The 17,744-nt window shown below is 39.3% G+C and overlaps 1 protein-coding gene across 6 annotated transcripts in view; it reads right to left on the bottom strand.

Annotated features, from left to right (window-relative positions):
- Positions 1-17,744, bottom strand: part of USP48 (ubiquitin specific peptidase 48) — a 67,338-nt gene that overhangs the window by 29,977 nt on the left and 19,617 nt on the right. For 2 of the 6 annotated variants that reach the window (XM_059690933.1, XM_059690939.1), the window contains 8 exons: positions 16,185-16,318; positions 15,239-15,321; positions 11,758-11,937; positions 10,250-10,378; positions 8,672-8,821; positions 4,504-4,701; positions 2,356-2,470; positions 1,240-1,370 (listed from right to left, as the gene is read on the bottom strand). In XM_059690933.1, the coding sequence (XP_059546916.1) occupies positions 1,240-1,370; positions 2,356-2,470; positions 4,504-4,701; positions 8,672-8,821; positions 10,250-10,378; positions 11,758-11,937; positions 15,239-15,321; positions 16,185-16,318 (1,120 nt within the window). The remainder of the gene's footprint in view (positions 1-1,239; positions 1,371-2,355; positions 2,471-4,503; positions 4,702-8,671; positions 8,822-10,249; positions 10,379-11,757; positions 11,938-15,238; positions 15,322-16,184; positions 16,319-17,744) is intronic. The other 4 variants (XM_059690936.1, XM_059690937.1, XM_059690935.1 and 1 more) reach the window with 4 other exon arrangements.

Genomic DNA, 17,744 nt, shown 5'->3' with positions numbered 1-17,744 from the left:
TGTTTTTATTTTCTCAAAAGGTTAGTGACAGGCGAGATCCACACCAAGCAAAATTGAATGATATAATATGGCTGAATGCAGAAAATGCACGGTATTTCAGTAAAATGGTTAAGAATATTTAAATGATAAAAATACATGTATGTAAATAATATTTGAAGAGAAGATTAAATGAAATAATTGCTTCTGGATCACTAATTTACCTCTGAATTAGTAAACTGATCAAACCTCTAGTTTCCATTTTAAATCTAAAAATAGTTCCTCTGACTTAATTTCCCTTGATATCTTATAAAATATTGGCTATAACATAAAGTTTAGTGGTTTACTTAGACCAGAGGTCAGCAAACCGCAGCTCGCGAGCCACATGCGGGCCTTTGGCCCCTTGAGTGTGGCTCTTCCACAAAATACCACGTGCAGGCGCGCACATACAGTGTGAAGATGACTTAAAACTTTAAGAAAAGTTTATTAAGTTAATTTTAGGGAATGTTGTGGAGTGAAAGAAGATGTAGTGTTGAGGATTGAGAAAGGTATGTTGAGATGGTTTGGACATATAGAGAGGATGAACGAAAGGAGATAGACGAAACAAGTATACGAGACGAGTGTGGATGGGAGAGTTGGAAGGGGTCGACCTCAGCGAACGTACCTCAATCAGATTGAGGACGTTTTTAGCAAAGGCCAGCTTAGGAGGACCCTCATTAAGTTAATAACAATGTACCTACCTATATAGTTTAAAAAATTTGGCTCTCAAAAGAAATTTCAATCGTTGTACTGTTGATATTTGGCTCAGGTGACTAATGAGTTTGCCGACCACTGACTTAGACTAACATAATTTCCTATTTGAAAGCATAGCTTCAAAAAAAATAAATAAATAAAAGCTCAGAAAACGTTATAAGCAAAAAGCTGTCCAAAAGCTGCCTTCTCACGCGAAGCACAAGCTCTTCTACTTGAGGAAGGCAACCTGTACGTGTGGCCGATAACCCACCACCAAAACGCCGAGCTCACAGCACACTCTGCAACTTGCAGCAGCCTTCCCTTTCTGAGCTGCTGAACCTGTGACCCTTGCTCAATTGCATTAGCTGAAACATTTTTCATTTGTTATGAGGCATTTTTTTAAGAGGTTTAGGTTTAATAAACATTTTCTTTAAAATTACATGGATGGGGATAAAACCAATTTTACTAAAAACAAATGTTTACAATTTGGTGGTAGAATTCCCAACCATCGACACAGGTTTTAGAAGGTACCTTTATTCAAGGTGTTGCCGTTCATTTTTCCATTGCTTTGGTCTGCGTCACCATCTTGCTCATCTAGCTGTTCAAGAGCCAGCTGGCGCCAGCTGCGCAAGGACGATTTTCCCACCCAAAAGCCATCACTGCTGAGGAACAGAGAGAGGGTGAAATCATGCATGTCACGTTTCCTCACATCCTCGCCTCCCTTTTTTTCCTTGTAAAGGCCACACCTAAAATGAATCTCAAATATTCAAAGTCTGCTGTGATGTACAATTTCTCTAACCCACTTCTTCATTTAGGCCATTTTTACTCCTTACTACTAAACTGCAGGTACTGTTCTCATCCTAAATCTTACCCTGCTTCTCCTAACCCTCATTTACATTCATGCCGATCACATCAATCAACTGGCTGCTTTCTTTCACTTGATTACTATTCACAATTACATACAGCTGTGCCTCTAAGTATACACAGACGCACTCACATACATACATCCACGTCTACACATAAACACACATTTAAGCTGTTTGTGGAATGACTAAAAATGGTGAACGAGATTAATCTTTGTTTGGGCAATACACAACTTAAATCAAATCCAGGCATAATAAATGCCATCTGCCTCTATTGTATCTGAATCCACAGGTACTATAGGGAGTGAGGCTCAAAGAACCCTGGATGTTCTTTTCTTTCTTTCTTTCTCAATTGAATTTATTGGGCTGACGGTTTCTGACGAGGATGCTCTGCTAGGTACCACTTGTTAACACACATATTTCATTTTCTGGATCTAAGGCGACCACCACCAGACCAGGCAGGACGTTCCACCATGGCTTTCTGTAATTCCAGGCCAGAACACAGGCTTACACCCCTGCCTTGGTCTGACCAAGCCCCAGGTCCACATCTCTGCTTCTATCTTTCTAATGATGGAATACTCTTGCAAAGGCTGTGTGACTCAGCTATCTATATCTTTACCACACTGGCAATCACTGCAAAATTTAATCTGCCTCTGCCATGCAGATCATCACACTTCTTTCTTCAAAAAAATCCAATTCCCTCTTATCTAAAAATAATCAGCTACCTAGTTAGTACTTCTTATTTTTTCTTAGTTTATCATGAACAATATACGGTGGAACATACCCCTTTATTGTTGTTTTTAGCAGATTAGTAACAGTTTTATAATCTTCATTTAGTTGGTTCTTCAGACGCAACATACGACAGCGTTCTACTACACATTCCTTACACAGGGCTTTCACTAGGGCCAGAGAGAATGAAAGAAAATACAGTTTATTCATATACAGATTTCCTGTTAGGAAAATGCTTTCACCATTTCACAAAAGACAAAATTCTAAACCAAAGTCACAAATTTTGACAACATAGCAAATTGAAATATATCACCCTAGCTGGTTTGGCTCAATGGATAGAGCACGTTAGCCTGTGTACTCAAGGATCCCAGATTCGATCCCCAGTGGGGGGGCATGCAGGAGGCAGCCAATGATTCTCTCTCATCACTGATGTTTCTCTCTCTCCCTCTCCCTTCTTCTCTGAAATCAATAAAAATATTTTTTTTAAAGGCAGTGGTTTCCAAACATTAAAAAAAAAAGCTACAGCAGAAGATGCAGGTTTAGAAGGTAGATGATGATTTCAATTTTTAAAATACTGAATTTAACCCACTCTATCCAAAATGTTTACATTTCTTTATGACATCGGTATTTTTAATGGTAGTGAAATATTCTACCATCTTTTTTCTATCTCTCTCCCTCTCCCTTCTTCTCTGAAATCAATAAAAATATATTTTTTAAAAATTGATATATATCCTAAATTATTTTGTAATGTTAATATCAAGATAGTAACACTGTTCGAAGAGATAAAATGCTATATGTCAAAAAGTATCTGTACCATGAAATGCAAAGTTTACAGGGTTTAGATGCAAATTTCACAAGCCCCTAATCAAATAATGGTGGGGTGGGGAGTCAATGCATCTGACAACCATAAATGTAATGTTAATCGTTTAAGAGCTTCATGTGAACACTTCAAAGCACAGAACACGAAAGGGAAAACAAAAAGCAAGGCCTGCTTTAAAGCGCAGTGCCAGGAATCATATGAAATTTGATTCTTTGGAAGATCATCCCATTGCTGTTGATTGTGAATCAAAAACATAAATTTAGAAAACTCCAGATGTGTACAAGACCTGGATCATATAGTTAAGTGCCAGTTTTTATGCAGTAAGTGGTACATGATCAGAAAATAGCACTTATTTTAGGGGAAAAAGAGGATGATGGTTTCGTTTATTTGACTCATCTATAGCTTGGGTAGGGGGTGGGGGACTGTGTTGCCAGTTAAAAAGAAATGTTATGAGGAGAGGTAACCAGAACCAAATAGATTATGGGTACTACGTGGTTTTTTATACAGCTCTATATTCAGGGTAGAATCACACAGATTCCATTCATAAGCTAAGTAACAATCTGCAGATCTCATACTGTTAAAAGTCACTGTAGCAGGGAGGCATAAGATCTATAATCAACTAGACCAGGCTTCGAGTATTTTGATTTAAAAATATATATATTTACTAATCTTTAAAACCCTTCTCACCAACCCTTTTTTTAGAGACAGAAACATCAATTTTCTTGTTCCATTTATTATATGCATTCATTGGTTGATTCTTATATGTGCCCTGACCAGGGATCAAACCCATAACCTAGGATCCGTGGTCAGCAAACTGCGGCCCGCGAGCCACATGCGGCTCTTTGGCCCCTTGAGTGTGGCTCTTCCACAAAATACCAAATGCGGGCACGCACGTACAGTGCAATTGAAACTTCGTGGCGCATAAGTCGGTATGTTGAGGAAGAGCTGGTATTTTGTGGAAGGGCCACACTCAAGGGGCCAAAGACCCACATGTGGCTCACGAGCCACGGTCTGCCGAGCCACAGTTTGCCGACCACTGTCCTAGGTGCATCAGGTGATGCTCCAAATGACCTACTCAGCCAGGGCTCAAGTACTTTGAAGAGTAATGTCTAAAGCAACAAAATACTACCAGATTGATTTTCTCAAAAGTATCCTATTCTGTCTGCTTTGAAAAAAGAAAAGAAAAAAACAATGAGCAGTACCAGTTTCCTAACATTGTAAACTATACCATGTATAACGCTACTTCTACTTTATTTAGCAAATCTTTCTTGCGGTGTAAGGAACATTTGGTCTGGCTTAGTTTGGGCCCAATGATCATAAAGATCACATGATGAGGACCTAGAGCATCCCTCTTTTTGAAGTAGAGAAGACATCGGAAATTACCAGTTAGCCTCGGTCCTCCTCCGTATCTACTGTAGAAAACGTCAGCTGCATATTCAGATATTCTCTTCATGATCGATATTTTATCAGGATGCAGCTTGTCATGGGAACAAAGGCAGGCGTGGTTATCGATAGGCTTGGTAGGTGTCGACTCATCCAACCACTTCTGCAGCCACTCGAGAGAGACGAACTCATAGGGCTCTGAGGAAGAAAGGGAGAGAGCCTATGTATTTGTACAGCTTTTAAACTAAGTGATGCATTCATTTTTCTCAAATGACAATGCAAACTCTGTCCAAAATTAGAATCAGAAGAATCACTGTTGAGGGGGAAATGTTTGATAAGCATGACACAGAGCTCCATTTAACTACCCTGTCCTTCCCTACCCGTCCCTTGGTTTCAAGGAGCTGTGTGAGAGGCCGCGGGTGACGGGGGCGAGTCTGCTCAGTGCCTAGGAGATCGGCTGGTATTATTAACCACATTCTACAAAGGAGGTATCCGCAGAGAGAAGTGTCTTGCTTGATAGCACAGCAGAGCTTTGATCAGGACACCGTGATTGTTGACAAGCCACTCCATGCTGGCTCGCAAATCACATAACCTCATCCCCTACTGTTTATTCCATAAAACCCTTCTCACCAATCCTTTTCTTCAATACAGAATACACATCTGAAAAAGCACGACTGAGTTCCAAGTCAGAGATTAACCCCATCAGTTATAAGCGCACTTTAAGAGCCTGTCTCAACCACTGAGCTTTTCTTCATCCAAGATAATATGGGCATATGGATGAAAAGGCAACTGATTTCCCCACCCAATCCATAGCATGATCTATTCATTACATTTGTTTCAAGAAAATAAGCGATTTTAAACAAATTCCAGGATGAAATACACTAGAATTGAATTTCAATTTGAAGTAGTAAAAATTAAGACAAAACCAAACACCTCAACATGAGTTTTAATTTGGGAAAATGAGTGCCCGAGTTCCCTACAAGCCAAAATTAAAGGTAAAGGGCCAGCTTTGATTACTTACAAAAATCTCCAGTGAGTCCAAGCATAAAACATAGAAGAAAACATACAGAGGTTGAATTTATATATTTGTATTACGTACTACTTCTGATGAGATCTGAGAGATGGAGAGTTCACCTCAAAGCCCATTTTGAGCAATTGTATACTTCTCTTGAGTTACAAATCTAGAAAACTAACTCCCATCTTAGGTTTAGTATAAAACATTTCAAGGTTTACAAAAACAAAATTCAGAATTTTTGAATGTCTTGTTTGTGCTAAAACTGTACTGATCAGCTCAGACGCAGCTGCAGAGGAAGAGCAGGTGACTACAGGCTGAGACCAAGGTCTAATCCAAGTTCTGCCAAGAAACTGAACTTGAGCAAGTCACTTAAACTCTATGCTTCAAGTCTTTTATTTGTAAAATGAAGGTAATAATACCTGCCTTCTACCTACCTCACAGGGATGTTGTTGAATATAAAAGATAAGATATGTGAAGCATTTTGAGCTTTTTGGAAGAAAAGAGATACAGAAAAGTTAATTATACATTCACACAATATATTAAAGAGGAGACCTTAAGATTTAGTAGAGGTAACATGGCCATGGCATTTCACAACATATAATGATATGGTTAATGAAATTTAAAATACCTCTCATTGTTATTTGCCACTTATCAAGTTTAACTTGGCAGGGATAGAGTTAAGAAAGCAAAATCCCTTTCTAAGAAAGGAAAATCAAAGTCTTAGCAGGTTTGACCTTTCCCCAAATAGTCACATCAATTAAAATTTAGTAATCTTAAGGCTGTCAAAGGAGGGAAAACAGGATTGCGACACAGAGCAACATTCAAGGATTCACCAGGTGTCCTGTTTGCCCCACAGCTGGGGAGGGGTACGTGCAGGACAATTACCTGCTGTTTCTAAGCGAAAAAATAAGAATCGTTACCTTTATAAGAAATCTAAGGAAACTAAAAGAGCAAAAAGCATTCCTTGCCAGGGGGTGTCTGCTGGATCCAAAGCCCAGAGTGACTCTACCCTGGCCCATACAATAGCAACAGACTCAACGGCAGTTAGTTCAAGACAACATTTTCCAATTCCCTACCAGAGTGAACTTCCCAGTGAAGCTTCTTCCTGTTTGGGTTCAGTGCACTACATGAAGATTAGAAAAATCACGTGTGGTTTATCGTAAGGAACAGAGCGGAGACTGGGCCTATGATTCTGGTGTAATTCCATACTCCCCAGGTGTGCAGATTTCAGGCGCCAGTTTCCGTGTGCTGGGAAACCCATGGAAGGCTGTGACTGGTCACAGAGCTTTCTTTCCATTTTCCATCCCACTACATTAGAGTTGGATCAATCTCTGCCCAGAGGTTCCCCGACAGTCAAGGTCTAGCATACGTCTTCATGGTTAGGTTACAGTCCGCGTGGGGACCGCTTTTTACACCACAAATGTTTCTGCCCGAGAGGCTCCTGGCAGGTTCTCAAAGATGTTCTCTACTTCTGTGATTCGTAAACTACCTAAGCATTGCCTTCCAGAGGCATGGGTAAGCCAATTCGCCAAATGGCCACTTTCTTTAATGATCAACCTGGAGATAATACACTATAAAATCTCAGCATGTGACAACCCAGCAAAGCTATGTTAAAACATTTAACAAAGGGAAATGCACATTTGGGTTCAAAGTTATAATATTTTAATGCCTGGATTTTGAACAAAGTATTTTCTTTTGGAACATCATGAAGTCTAGAAAGATTGAGTCATCAAAATTATTTAAAATACTTAGTCTACAGATAATTTAAGATGATTACAGCACAGTCCTTATAGACGGAATGAAAACAGCCAGGAGAAGCACAAGCATGTGCTGACTTGACACATAACATCTTTGGACCATGCAGATTTAAAGGGTGGTTCCAAAGAGCATTTTCCTTCAGTCTCCGTAAATCCCTTTCTCTTGTCCAATGAATTATGAAAACAGAATAAAGTTCAAAAAATTGATTCCCAGTTCCGAGCTCCGATGACTGAACTTACAACTTTGAATCATATGTTCATTTCCAAATCATTTCCAAGAAAATTAAGGTCAGTTTAATTCTTTAGGACAATCCCAACTCTTGGAACAGAGTGACAGTAATAGGTTACAAAGAAAGCTCAGAATCAAATCATTTAGAAAGAACTTTTAAGCCCTGGCTGGTGTGGCTCAGTGGGTTGGAGCATTGTCCAGTACACTGAAGATTTCGGGTTCAATTCCCGATCAGGGCACATACCTACATTGCAGGTTTGATCATCAGTCAGGACCTATAGGCGAGGCAACCAATCCATGTTTCCCTCTCTCTTCTTTCCCCTCTCTCTAAAATCAATGAACATATCCTCCTATGAGGATTTAAAAAGAACTTTTAAGAGGTATTTCTCCAGATTTAGCCATTTATATTCATCTTTTGTTTAAAGTTGTAACAGTAATGGAAAATTAAGATTATAAAAAAGACAAAACCCAAAAGTACAATTATGCTTGAGTATTTATGTTCTAAAATTAGGATTAAATTGCCTCTTCTTTAAGTAGAAATTGTGTTTAGAGGAATTCATGTCTATGAAAGGACTAAGACAACATATTATTACAAATGGTATACCAGCTTTAAAAAGTTGAGGTTTCCTTTTTGAGGCATTAGGTAAACTTACAGTAGAGGGATGAGCTGGATTATGTATGACAATTCTCAAGAAATTAAAGGTCAGCAGAATGCTTTCCTATTCTTAACATAATATTTGATATTAAATTTCAAATTAATCCTAAGAAATAGTACTCATATAAAAGAATGCCTGTTAAATACTTTGAGGGTACAAAATATACAAGGAAACCAAACAGCTGAGCTGCCTCCATTGTAACCCAATCCAATTTTTCCTTAAGAACAAGTTACTATCTCACAAAATAGGAATATCTACTTTGTCTTATATGAAGAGTGCAGACCTAAACCTTATAATTAAGAGCTTCCCGTTTTTAAAGGTACATGATAATGAAAATTATATGAAATGCTACACATCAAGTTATTGCTGGTTTACATGGCAATTTTATAGTCTATAAGGCTGGCATTAGTGAATTCTAAGACAGGGAAGGGAAAAGTTAGTTCGTACACATTTATGAACATAAAACAAGGCACTCAATGGCAACAGTGCTGTCCCAGAATGTCTTACAGACCAGCTCCAGCAGGTAACCTTTGGTACAGCTCCTTAACCTCTTCGTGCTTTGCTTTGCCTTTGTCCACACTTTGCTTACGCATCTCGGCCATCTCAATACACCACTCTTCAAACTTGGAATTATCCCGATCTACCAGCTCTTGGAGAAAGGCTATTCAAAACAGAAGGAAAAACAGAACCACTTTATCCTATTTTCAGACACTGAACCATGCTGGTCTCTAAATCATATCAAATATATCATGCTGGCTCATATTTTGGTGGCAGCTTCCTACTATGGTCTCCTTTTCTGACAGAGACCCCCAAACTGAAAGCAAAAGTGAAACCGGAAGACAGACACTAGAGTGCGAGTCCCCACCTGGCTATCCATGACATTATAGCCAATTAGAACTATCAAATGGCTCAGAAACACAACTTCAAGATACATGCTACTGCCCTGGCCAGTGTGGCTCAGTTGGGTGTCGTCCTGTGGACCAAAAGGTTGCCAGTTCAAATTCCACCAGGGCACATACCCAGGTTTTTGGTTCAATCCCCAGTTGGGGTTCATCTGGGGGACAGCGATGCTATTCTCTGATTATCAATGCTTCTCTCTCTCTCTCCATTCCTCTCTCTCCAAAAGCAATAAAAACGTATTTTCTAGCCGAAACCGGTTTGGCTCAGTGGATAGAGCGTCGGCCTGTGGACTGAAAGGTCCCAGGTTTGATTCCGGTCAAGGGCATGTACCTTGGTTGCGGGCACATCCCTGGTAGGAGATGCACAGGAGGCAGCTGATCGATGTTTCTCTCTCGTCGATGTTTCTAACTCTCTATCTCTCTCCCTTCCTCTCTGTAAAAAAATCAATAAAATATATTAAAAAAAAAACACAAAAAAACAAACAAACGTATTTTCTAAAAATTAAAACACACACACACACACACACACACACACACACACACACACACACACACGGTGCTGCAGAGCACAGAACAGTATTAGATAAAATGGCAATGAAAGACTGCAACAGGACAGTAGCAACTCTTTCTTCTTTTTTGAAATCTAGAAAATACTTAAAATAAAACCAGTTGCTCTTTATAAAATGTGTTTTTATTGATTTCAGAGAGGAAGGAAGATGGACAGAGAGAAACATCAATGGTGAGATAGAATCATTGATCTGCTGCTTCCTGCACACCCCACACTGGGGATCAAGCCAGCAACCCAAGCATGTGCTCTGACCAGGAATCAAACCATGGCCTCCAGGTTCATAGGTCAACGCTCAACCACTGAGCCACACCAGCCAGGCCCAAACTGCTCCTTAAATACTCCTGGATTACTTACTGGATTTTTAGAAATTGCTTTTTTTTTTTCGGGGGGGTGGGGGCGGGGGGGGGTTAGGAAGGTTCGATGGAATAGTTCCGTTAAAGGCTCCCTTATTTTAAAAACTCACTACTTTAAAGCAAATTTGTGATGATTATATCTACTTTCATGAATGTTTACAATATGCAATCAACCTATATTAATAACAAAAACAATCTGTTCTTGTCATTGACCTTTCAGCATGGTATTCTAAAATATTTGCCTTACACACTCTTGGTAAGTTGCTTACCTGGTACCTGAACAGATGTATTGGGCTTTTCTTGAGTTTGAAGTCTATAAACCAACATGTATGCATTTCGAGAGCAGTGAGTTCCTTTGCCACACTTCGGTTTACGTGTCTGGGACTTAGAAGGTTCTGCTGAGGTAGGGAAATCAAAAGATGATTAAATTAGAATGCCTAGTTTGTTTTAGCTTTCATGAGGGTGGGGTGGACTTAAAAATAATTCCTACAATATATGACCAAGAAACTTTTACATGGATCTAAAACATTAAAATGCAACACAAATTTAGCAGGCTCTATAGATGTTTGAATCTTTAAAAAAGTCTCCTACCCCTCCCCCCACTGCCTTGCCTGCCATATTCCATTCTCAGAAAATGTTAAGTACTGTTTTTCATGAGAACATACCTAGAACAATAAAAGTACTACTACTCGAGTTTTATTTTAATATTGGTCTTAAATTATAAAAATAAATCCAGACTTAATTCAATTGCCCAAAGAAATAAAATTAACACACACACACACACACACACACACACACACACACACACACACACTCAAGGCACTCTAATGAGCAAAAATAATAAAATAATCAGTAGAAACACTAAATGTTCTACCTGGTCTATAAATACTACTATTCTTGTAACAGAGTATTTCCTATTTTTAAACCACAAGAATAGTCAGCACATGGAGATCTGCAGAAAGATTGCCCACATCCCTTGAAAGCCAGCGAAGCCAGCCAACTGCCATGCCCCTCCCTGATTCCTTGGAAAAGCGGTTCTGATCCATTAAAAAGAACAGTGGCACGGAGACACATGCTTATTCCCGTTCCTTCTCCCTTATTTAGATCCCAGGTCAAACCTCACCCCAAAATGGCAAATATGGTAAGAAAGTCATGAAAACCTCAGCCAAGATGGCTCCTACCGGAAGACCCATGCACTCCTTCAGGGAATAATGGGTATTTTGGCCTAAGAAACCTAAGTGGATGAGAGCTCCATACTAAGACACTATTTTAAGAAGTACTTTTTAAGGCAGACCTCATCACTACAAAATGGCAAAAAGCTTCCTCCCCAGAGGTGCTGCTCCCCACTCCATGGGTGGGATAAGATACTCCACAGGAAGGAGCAGGTACCATCCTTGGAGCCACCACGTTCCCTTGCTGTAATTATTGCCAAAAATAAATTTCCTGACCCCGAGGAAAGGACTACAAATCCTACATATTAAATCTACTAGCCATCATTTTTAGTTTAATACTTACCATCTTCTCTCCCAATTAACCTGATAATTGAAAATATTGAAATATTTGCCTTCAAACATGGCATTATAGAAACCACCTCTGGAGCAAAATTTTTTTTTTAATTTAGGCATTGCTAATAAAAGATGTTCAGAGATTGTATTTAAGAAATACAAATATCCCTGACAGTCCATTAACAACCTTGAACCATAATAATTTATCACAGATATTTTCGGCAAAAAAATATTTGTATTTTAAAAGGGCACTCACAACTTAAAGGTTTTACCTAGATCTTCCTCAATCCCTAGTTGTAATTTCTTCCCCTCCATCTTTTCTATGTCTTCATCATTAAATTTATACCATTCACCAGACTGCGGATCTTTCACGTGGGCAATGTAGTGGCCAGAATAAGCACTCACTCCTCTGTGTATGAGAACTGCACTGAGTTCATACACATAGGACCCACCTAGAAAAGGAAAAGTGAAAAAAATTTGGAGTAACAATATTTTTTCTTGTATCCTAAGCCTAAATAATGAATATAATTCTTTATGCATCTGATAGAATTCTAAATATGTCACCTAAGATTTAAAAAAAAATTAAGACTTATATGATAAAATAAGCTCACTATATTAGTTCTCCATTCCCTCAAAGACAGAGAAAAAGCTATGGCATCCTGGGCACTGAGGGCTACAAAACTACTCTGTATTATAACTTTGCCTTTCCCAGATAATTTGCCTGAGTCATATACTTACCAAAATCCTGTTCAAATTCTCCAACTTGTTACAAAAATCAATTACGCAAGCTAATGGAAGATGACTGCAAAAGTAAAATCTATTGTTTATGTAAAATAAAAATGTTTTTAAAAAAATGGAGGTAAGTCATTAAGAAAACCTGCCTTTCAAAATAGTTATAGGCAAGACAACTGGAAATAAGAGAAAACATTGAAAATCTATACTGATTCTACACTCAGATTTCTTCAAAAGCATTAAGTTCCTAGTCTCCTTTAAATAAACAAAGCCTACACAGCCAATCAATGATTCTCTCATCACTGATATTTCTATCCCTCTCTACCTCTCCCTTCCTTTCTGAAATCAATAAAAAAATAATAATAATTTTAAAAAATAAAGCCTAGCCTTGACCAGTTTGGCTCAGTGGATAGAGCATCAGCCTGTGGACTGAAGGGTTCCAGGTTTGATTCTAGTCAAGGGCATGGACCTTGGTTGTGGGCACATCCCCAGTAGGGGGTATGCAGGAGGCAGCTGATCAATGTTTCTAACTCTCTATCCCTATCCCTTCCTCTCTGTAAAAAAAATCACTAAAATACATTTTTAAAAATAAATAAAAGGAGAGAACAATTCATTAGTAATCCCACAGATGTAATTACTATTAATATTTAAACCTGCAGATTTTTCTAACAAACATTATCATCATCTTTCCAGATCATTAAATATTCTTTTAAAATTATTTATAATGACTATGTACAAGTACCACACTATACTGGACAACTCCCATACTGTTGACTATTTAAGCTGGTAGCGTTTTAGTGACATTACAAACAATAATTATTACCTTTGTAGTAAAAATCTTTGCACGTTTCACCACTACTTTATAATTTCCTTAAAGCTGTAAGGAGTGAGTCACAAGGTATAACCAATCACTCACTCAACAAATACACATGATGGACACGGTTTAGGCACAGAGGATACAGAAGACAGTTGCAGCATTCTTGTAGCTCAGTAGGAGACACAGTAATGCAAATAGCTGGAACAAAACCCACTAACCAGCCCTAATTGAACATCACTTAGATGTAAGTTTAAAATAACTTTTAAATGCATTAACTCATCTACACCAGGAATTCTGTGCGTTTTTGTTTTTGTTTTTTTACACCAGGAATTCTTCATAGCATTTGCTATTGTTTTAATAATTTTTTTTTTTAATCCTCACCCAAGGATATCTTTCCATTGCTTTCTGTTTTGTTTTTTTAGAGAGAATGGAAAGGAGAGGGAGAGTCAGAGAGAGAAATGTCGACATGAGAGACATGTTGATTGGTTGCCTCCTACACATGCTCCAACTCAGAAGGGTATCAAGCCTGCAACCGAGGTATGTGCCCTAGACCGGAACCAAAACTGGAACCTTTCAGTCTGCAGGCCAAACCCTCTCTACTGAGCCAGATCGGCTAAGGCAGTATTTCCTAAATTATTTAATGATGACAATAAACCACAGAAGTATTGGCATTAACGATACGATTCTATTACCATTGAATCATATCACATTACCATTATTGCTGATAAATTTTATACTCAACTTAAGAAAGATGGTACTTCGGTTTTTTTAAATCCTCACCCAAGGATATGTTTTTATTGATTTTAGAAAGAGAACAAGGGAGAGAGAGAAACATGGATCAGTTGCCTCCTGTATGCACTCTGACCTTGGATGGAAACTGCAACCTGAATGTCTGCCCCAACCTGCAACCAGGAATCAAACCCCGGCCTTCTCAGTGTATAGGACCACGCTTCAACCAACGGCGCCACACGGCCAGGGTTAGAGCGAAGGTCATTTGTTCAGCCAAATTCAACAGTGACACAGTCTGTAGTCAGTAGTTTCGTTCTTCCAGGGAAAAGCCAATTTTAAGCCACAGTCTTGACAGAGCATTGTACATTTTAAAGCTCACATATTTACCATATGGCTTCCCAACCTCCCCAATCATTTCTTTTCAAGGTTTTGTTTTATGGCTTATTTCTGCAATGAGCTGCCTCCAAAACCTTTTTATGTAAAGAGACAGAGTTTATTACATAATTTCGACATCAAAAATTTCATCAACAATACAATCAATCTTAAAAGGCAAGTAAAACAGTCCTTCCAGTAAGGGTAAGATGTTGGTTGTCTCTGATAAGAATCACCCTGTTTGGTAAGGTAAAGACTATCAAAAGAAAAAGTAGTAAACTATTTCTTGTTGAAACTATCTCATAGCACCCTAGAACTCTTCTCACTAGTGGTCAGATATGAATTACAATATACATATTAGATTTGTCACCTAATGTTTTTGATAAAATGTTTTAAAAAAAAGTAAAAAATGTGGGGGCAGCTTGGAGACTTAATTTAGTAAAGAATTACAGATACATATTGACACTTAAAGGTAGCAAGTGTGGGTTCAGGAACAGTGAAATATCTTTTTCATTTTTTATTCTTTTACTAGAGGCCCAGTGCACGAAATTCATGCGGGGGAGGGGGGGGGGTTGTCCCTCAACCCAGCCTGAACCCTCTGGCAGTCCGGAAACCCGCAGGAACGGGCCTAAGCTGGCAGTGAGACAACCCTTTCGCAGTCCAGAACCCCCCTGGCTCTTTAGTGCTGCTGCGGAGGCAGGAGAGGCTCCCACCACTGCTGCTGCGCTTGCCAGCACAGCCATGAGCCTGGCTTCTGGCTGAGTGGCACTCCCTATGGGAGCGTGCTGACCACCAGGGGGCAGCTCCTGTGTTGAGCATCTGCCCCCTGGTAGTCAGTGCACATCATAGCGACCGGTCCTTCTGGTTGCTCCGCCATAATGGTTGCTTAGGCTTTTATTATATAGATACCCTTAGTTATGCAGATATTGATGAACCATCTAATCTCTGCAGAAAATAAAGCAACATTTCAGCTCACCCAAAAAGCCTTTGTTCCCAGAGATTAGGTAATAAAATGTAGTAGTACTATTCTGTATTCATCATAGGCAGATCACAAGTTATGATCTCTGAGCACTATGATTATCACTGCTCAGTAAAAATATTACCTTTATGTTCCACATAAGGCTCCATATCCAAAAGCTCTGAGAAGCCAATGTAGGTATTCAGCTTTTTCTTATGTCCAGTTTGCCTAAGCAAGAGAAAAGCTAATTATAGTTATACTTAAAACAATCATAAAACAATGCATAAGCTCTGTCATCTATCTTAATAAACTCAACAGATTTCCTTCTTCAAAGACCTGTATAAGTATACATAATACTGTCTTAGAATTGGGCAAAATAAATCGATCACTTAAAAGGTATGAATTTAAAATGCTAATCCCAAACAGAGCACTTATTTCCAGAGGTTTGGATTTGATCACAAGAGGAAACCACAGACGTTCCTGCTTTTTTATGGAAGAAATGACTGGTTTTAATGATAAAAGATATATATTCCCATGGAGGTGAGGGTACCATAATGAGCAAAAAATTTTACTCTCGTTCTTAAACAATAATACAGAATGTCAAGTAATTCAGTTCCGACCTAAATGTTTGCTTTTCCTTTGCATCTTAAAAATAATTTCCACCGAAACCGGTTTGGCTCAGTGGATAGAGAGTCGGCCTGCGGACTGAAGGGTCCCAGGTTCGATTCCGGTCAAAGGCATGTGCCTTGGTTGCGGGCACATCCCCAGTGGGGAGTGTGCAGGAGGCAGCTAACTCTCTATCTCTCTCCTTTCCTCTCTGTAAGAACTCAATAAAATATATTTTAAAAAAAATAATAATAATTTCCCAGAATAAAAAATAAGGAGTCTCTACTTTTCTATTTCTGAATTTTATGCCTAGCTTCTTTAAGGATTTTGTGATAAAATCATGAAATGCACGCATTTCAAATCAACAGGCTCCATCTATAACTTTCATCCTCAAGCTAGCATTACAAACTATAACTACCTGTCTACAGTAAAATCTGCACATTATTCCATAATGAGCTACAAACACTACACCTGCACATACTTACCTGTCAAAGACAAAACGCATGAGCTGCAAGTTCAGAGTGCAAGGAAGGCTTAGCAGCCGGATCTTCCTTGTTGCATTCTGTTTACTTTGACAGTTTTCACAGAAGTATCGATTGTCTCCTTCTAGTCTTTCTTCCTGATAAGGAACAAGACATCATATTTTAAAAACTAGGAGATGGGAAATGGGTTTTAGAAGCATAGAACAGACTGCAGAACCTCAGAGAGAAGTGGGGGGGAAGAAATCAAAGAACTTGTATACATATATGCATAACCCATGGACACAGACAGTGGGGTGGTGAAGGCATTGGGTGGGTGGTGGGGCATAACAGAAGGGGTCAATGGGGGGAAGAAGGGGTCATGTGTAATACTTTCAACAATAAAGATTTAATTTTTTTAAAAAGTGCCAAAACCGGTTTGGCTCGGTGGATAGAGCGTCGGCCTGCGGACTGAAGGGTCCCGGGTTCGGTTCCGGTCAAGGGCATGTACCTGGGATGCGGACACATCCCCAGTGGGAGATGTGCTGGAGGCAGCTGATCGATGTTTCTCTCTCATCGATGTTTCTGACTCTCTATCTCTCTCCCTTCCTCTCTGTAAAAAAATCAATAAAATATATTTTAAAAAAAAAAGAAATATCATATGCATTTTGATGCAGCATAATTAATTTAAAAATAGTGAATAGGTACAAACTACACATGGGCACCACAATACAAAATTAATTATATATATATACTAGAGGCCCAGTGCATGAAAATTTATGCACTCAGGGTTCCCTCAGCTCGGCCTGCGCCCTCTCGCAGACCAGGAGCCCTTGGGGGATGTCTGACTGATGGCTTAGGTCCGCTTCCTCCTCCCGGTTCCCCATTCAGTCAACTTGCATATTAGGCTTTTATTATATAGGATACACATACACAAATTTTACACACGTGCGTGCACACGCACACTGGGTTAAAATTATTGAACCACAGAAGAGAAAGCTAAAAGAAGAGTGCAGGGAAATTCAATGTCATGGCTAACGGTAGTTTCTTTTTACATTTTTCCTTATTGTTTCTATAATAGCTTTTGATACAGATGACTGTAAATACTACAATACTGGCACCACCACTGTATTCACCTGGCTCCAGGATCCCACATTCACCTGTTTCCCTCAACTCACTGGCCAGTCCTCCTCCTCCTCCTCTGCCCACTGCTCCTATCTCCCTTTCTTCATGTTTGAATGTCCCAGGGGCTCAGTCCTTGGTCCTTGTCTCTCATCCCTGGGGATTTTTTTAAAAATATATATTTTTATTGATTTCAGAGACAGGAAGGGAGACGGAGAGAGAGATTGAAACATCAATGATGAGAGAGAAACATCGACCGGCTGCCTCCTGCACACTCCCTACTGGGGATGTGCCCACAACCAAGGTATATGCCCTTGACCAGAATCGAACCCAGAACCTTCAGTCCACAGGCTGACGCTCTATCCACTGAGCCATACTGGATAGGGCATCCCCGGGGACTTTATCTAGCTTCAATTTATCCCTCAACTATACCTCTCAAATGTAACATGCCCCAGTGCAAACTCC

This window comes from Myotis daubentonii, chromosome 3, assembly GCF_963259705.1.
Source record: "Myotis daubentonii chromosome 3, mMyoDau2.1, whole genome shotgun sequence".
In the NCBI taxonomy this organism is placed as follows: Eukaryota; Metazoa; Chordata; class Mammalia; order Chiroptera; family Vespertilionidae; genus Myotis; species Myotis daubentonii.
The sequence above is the reverse complement of the archived record's forward strand: the minus strand, read 5'-3'. Positions and strand labels throughout refer to the sequence as shown.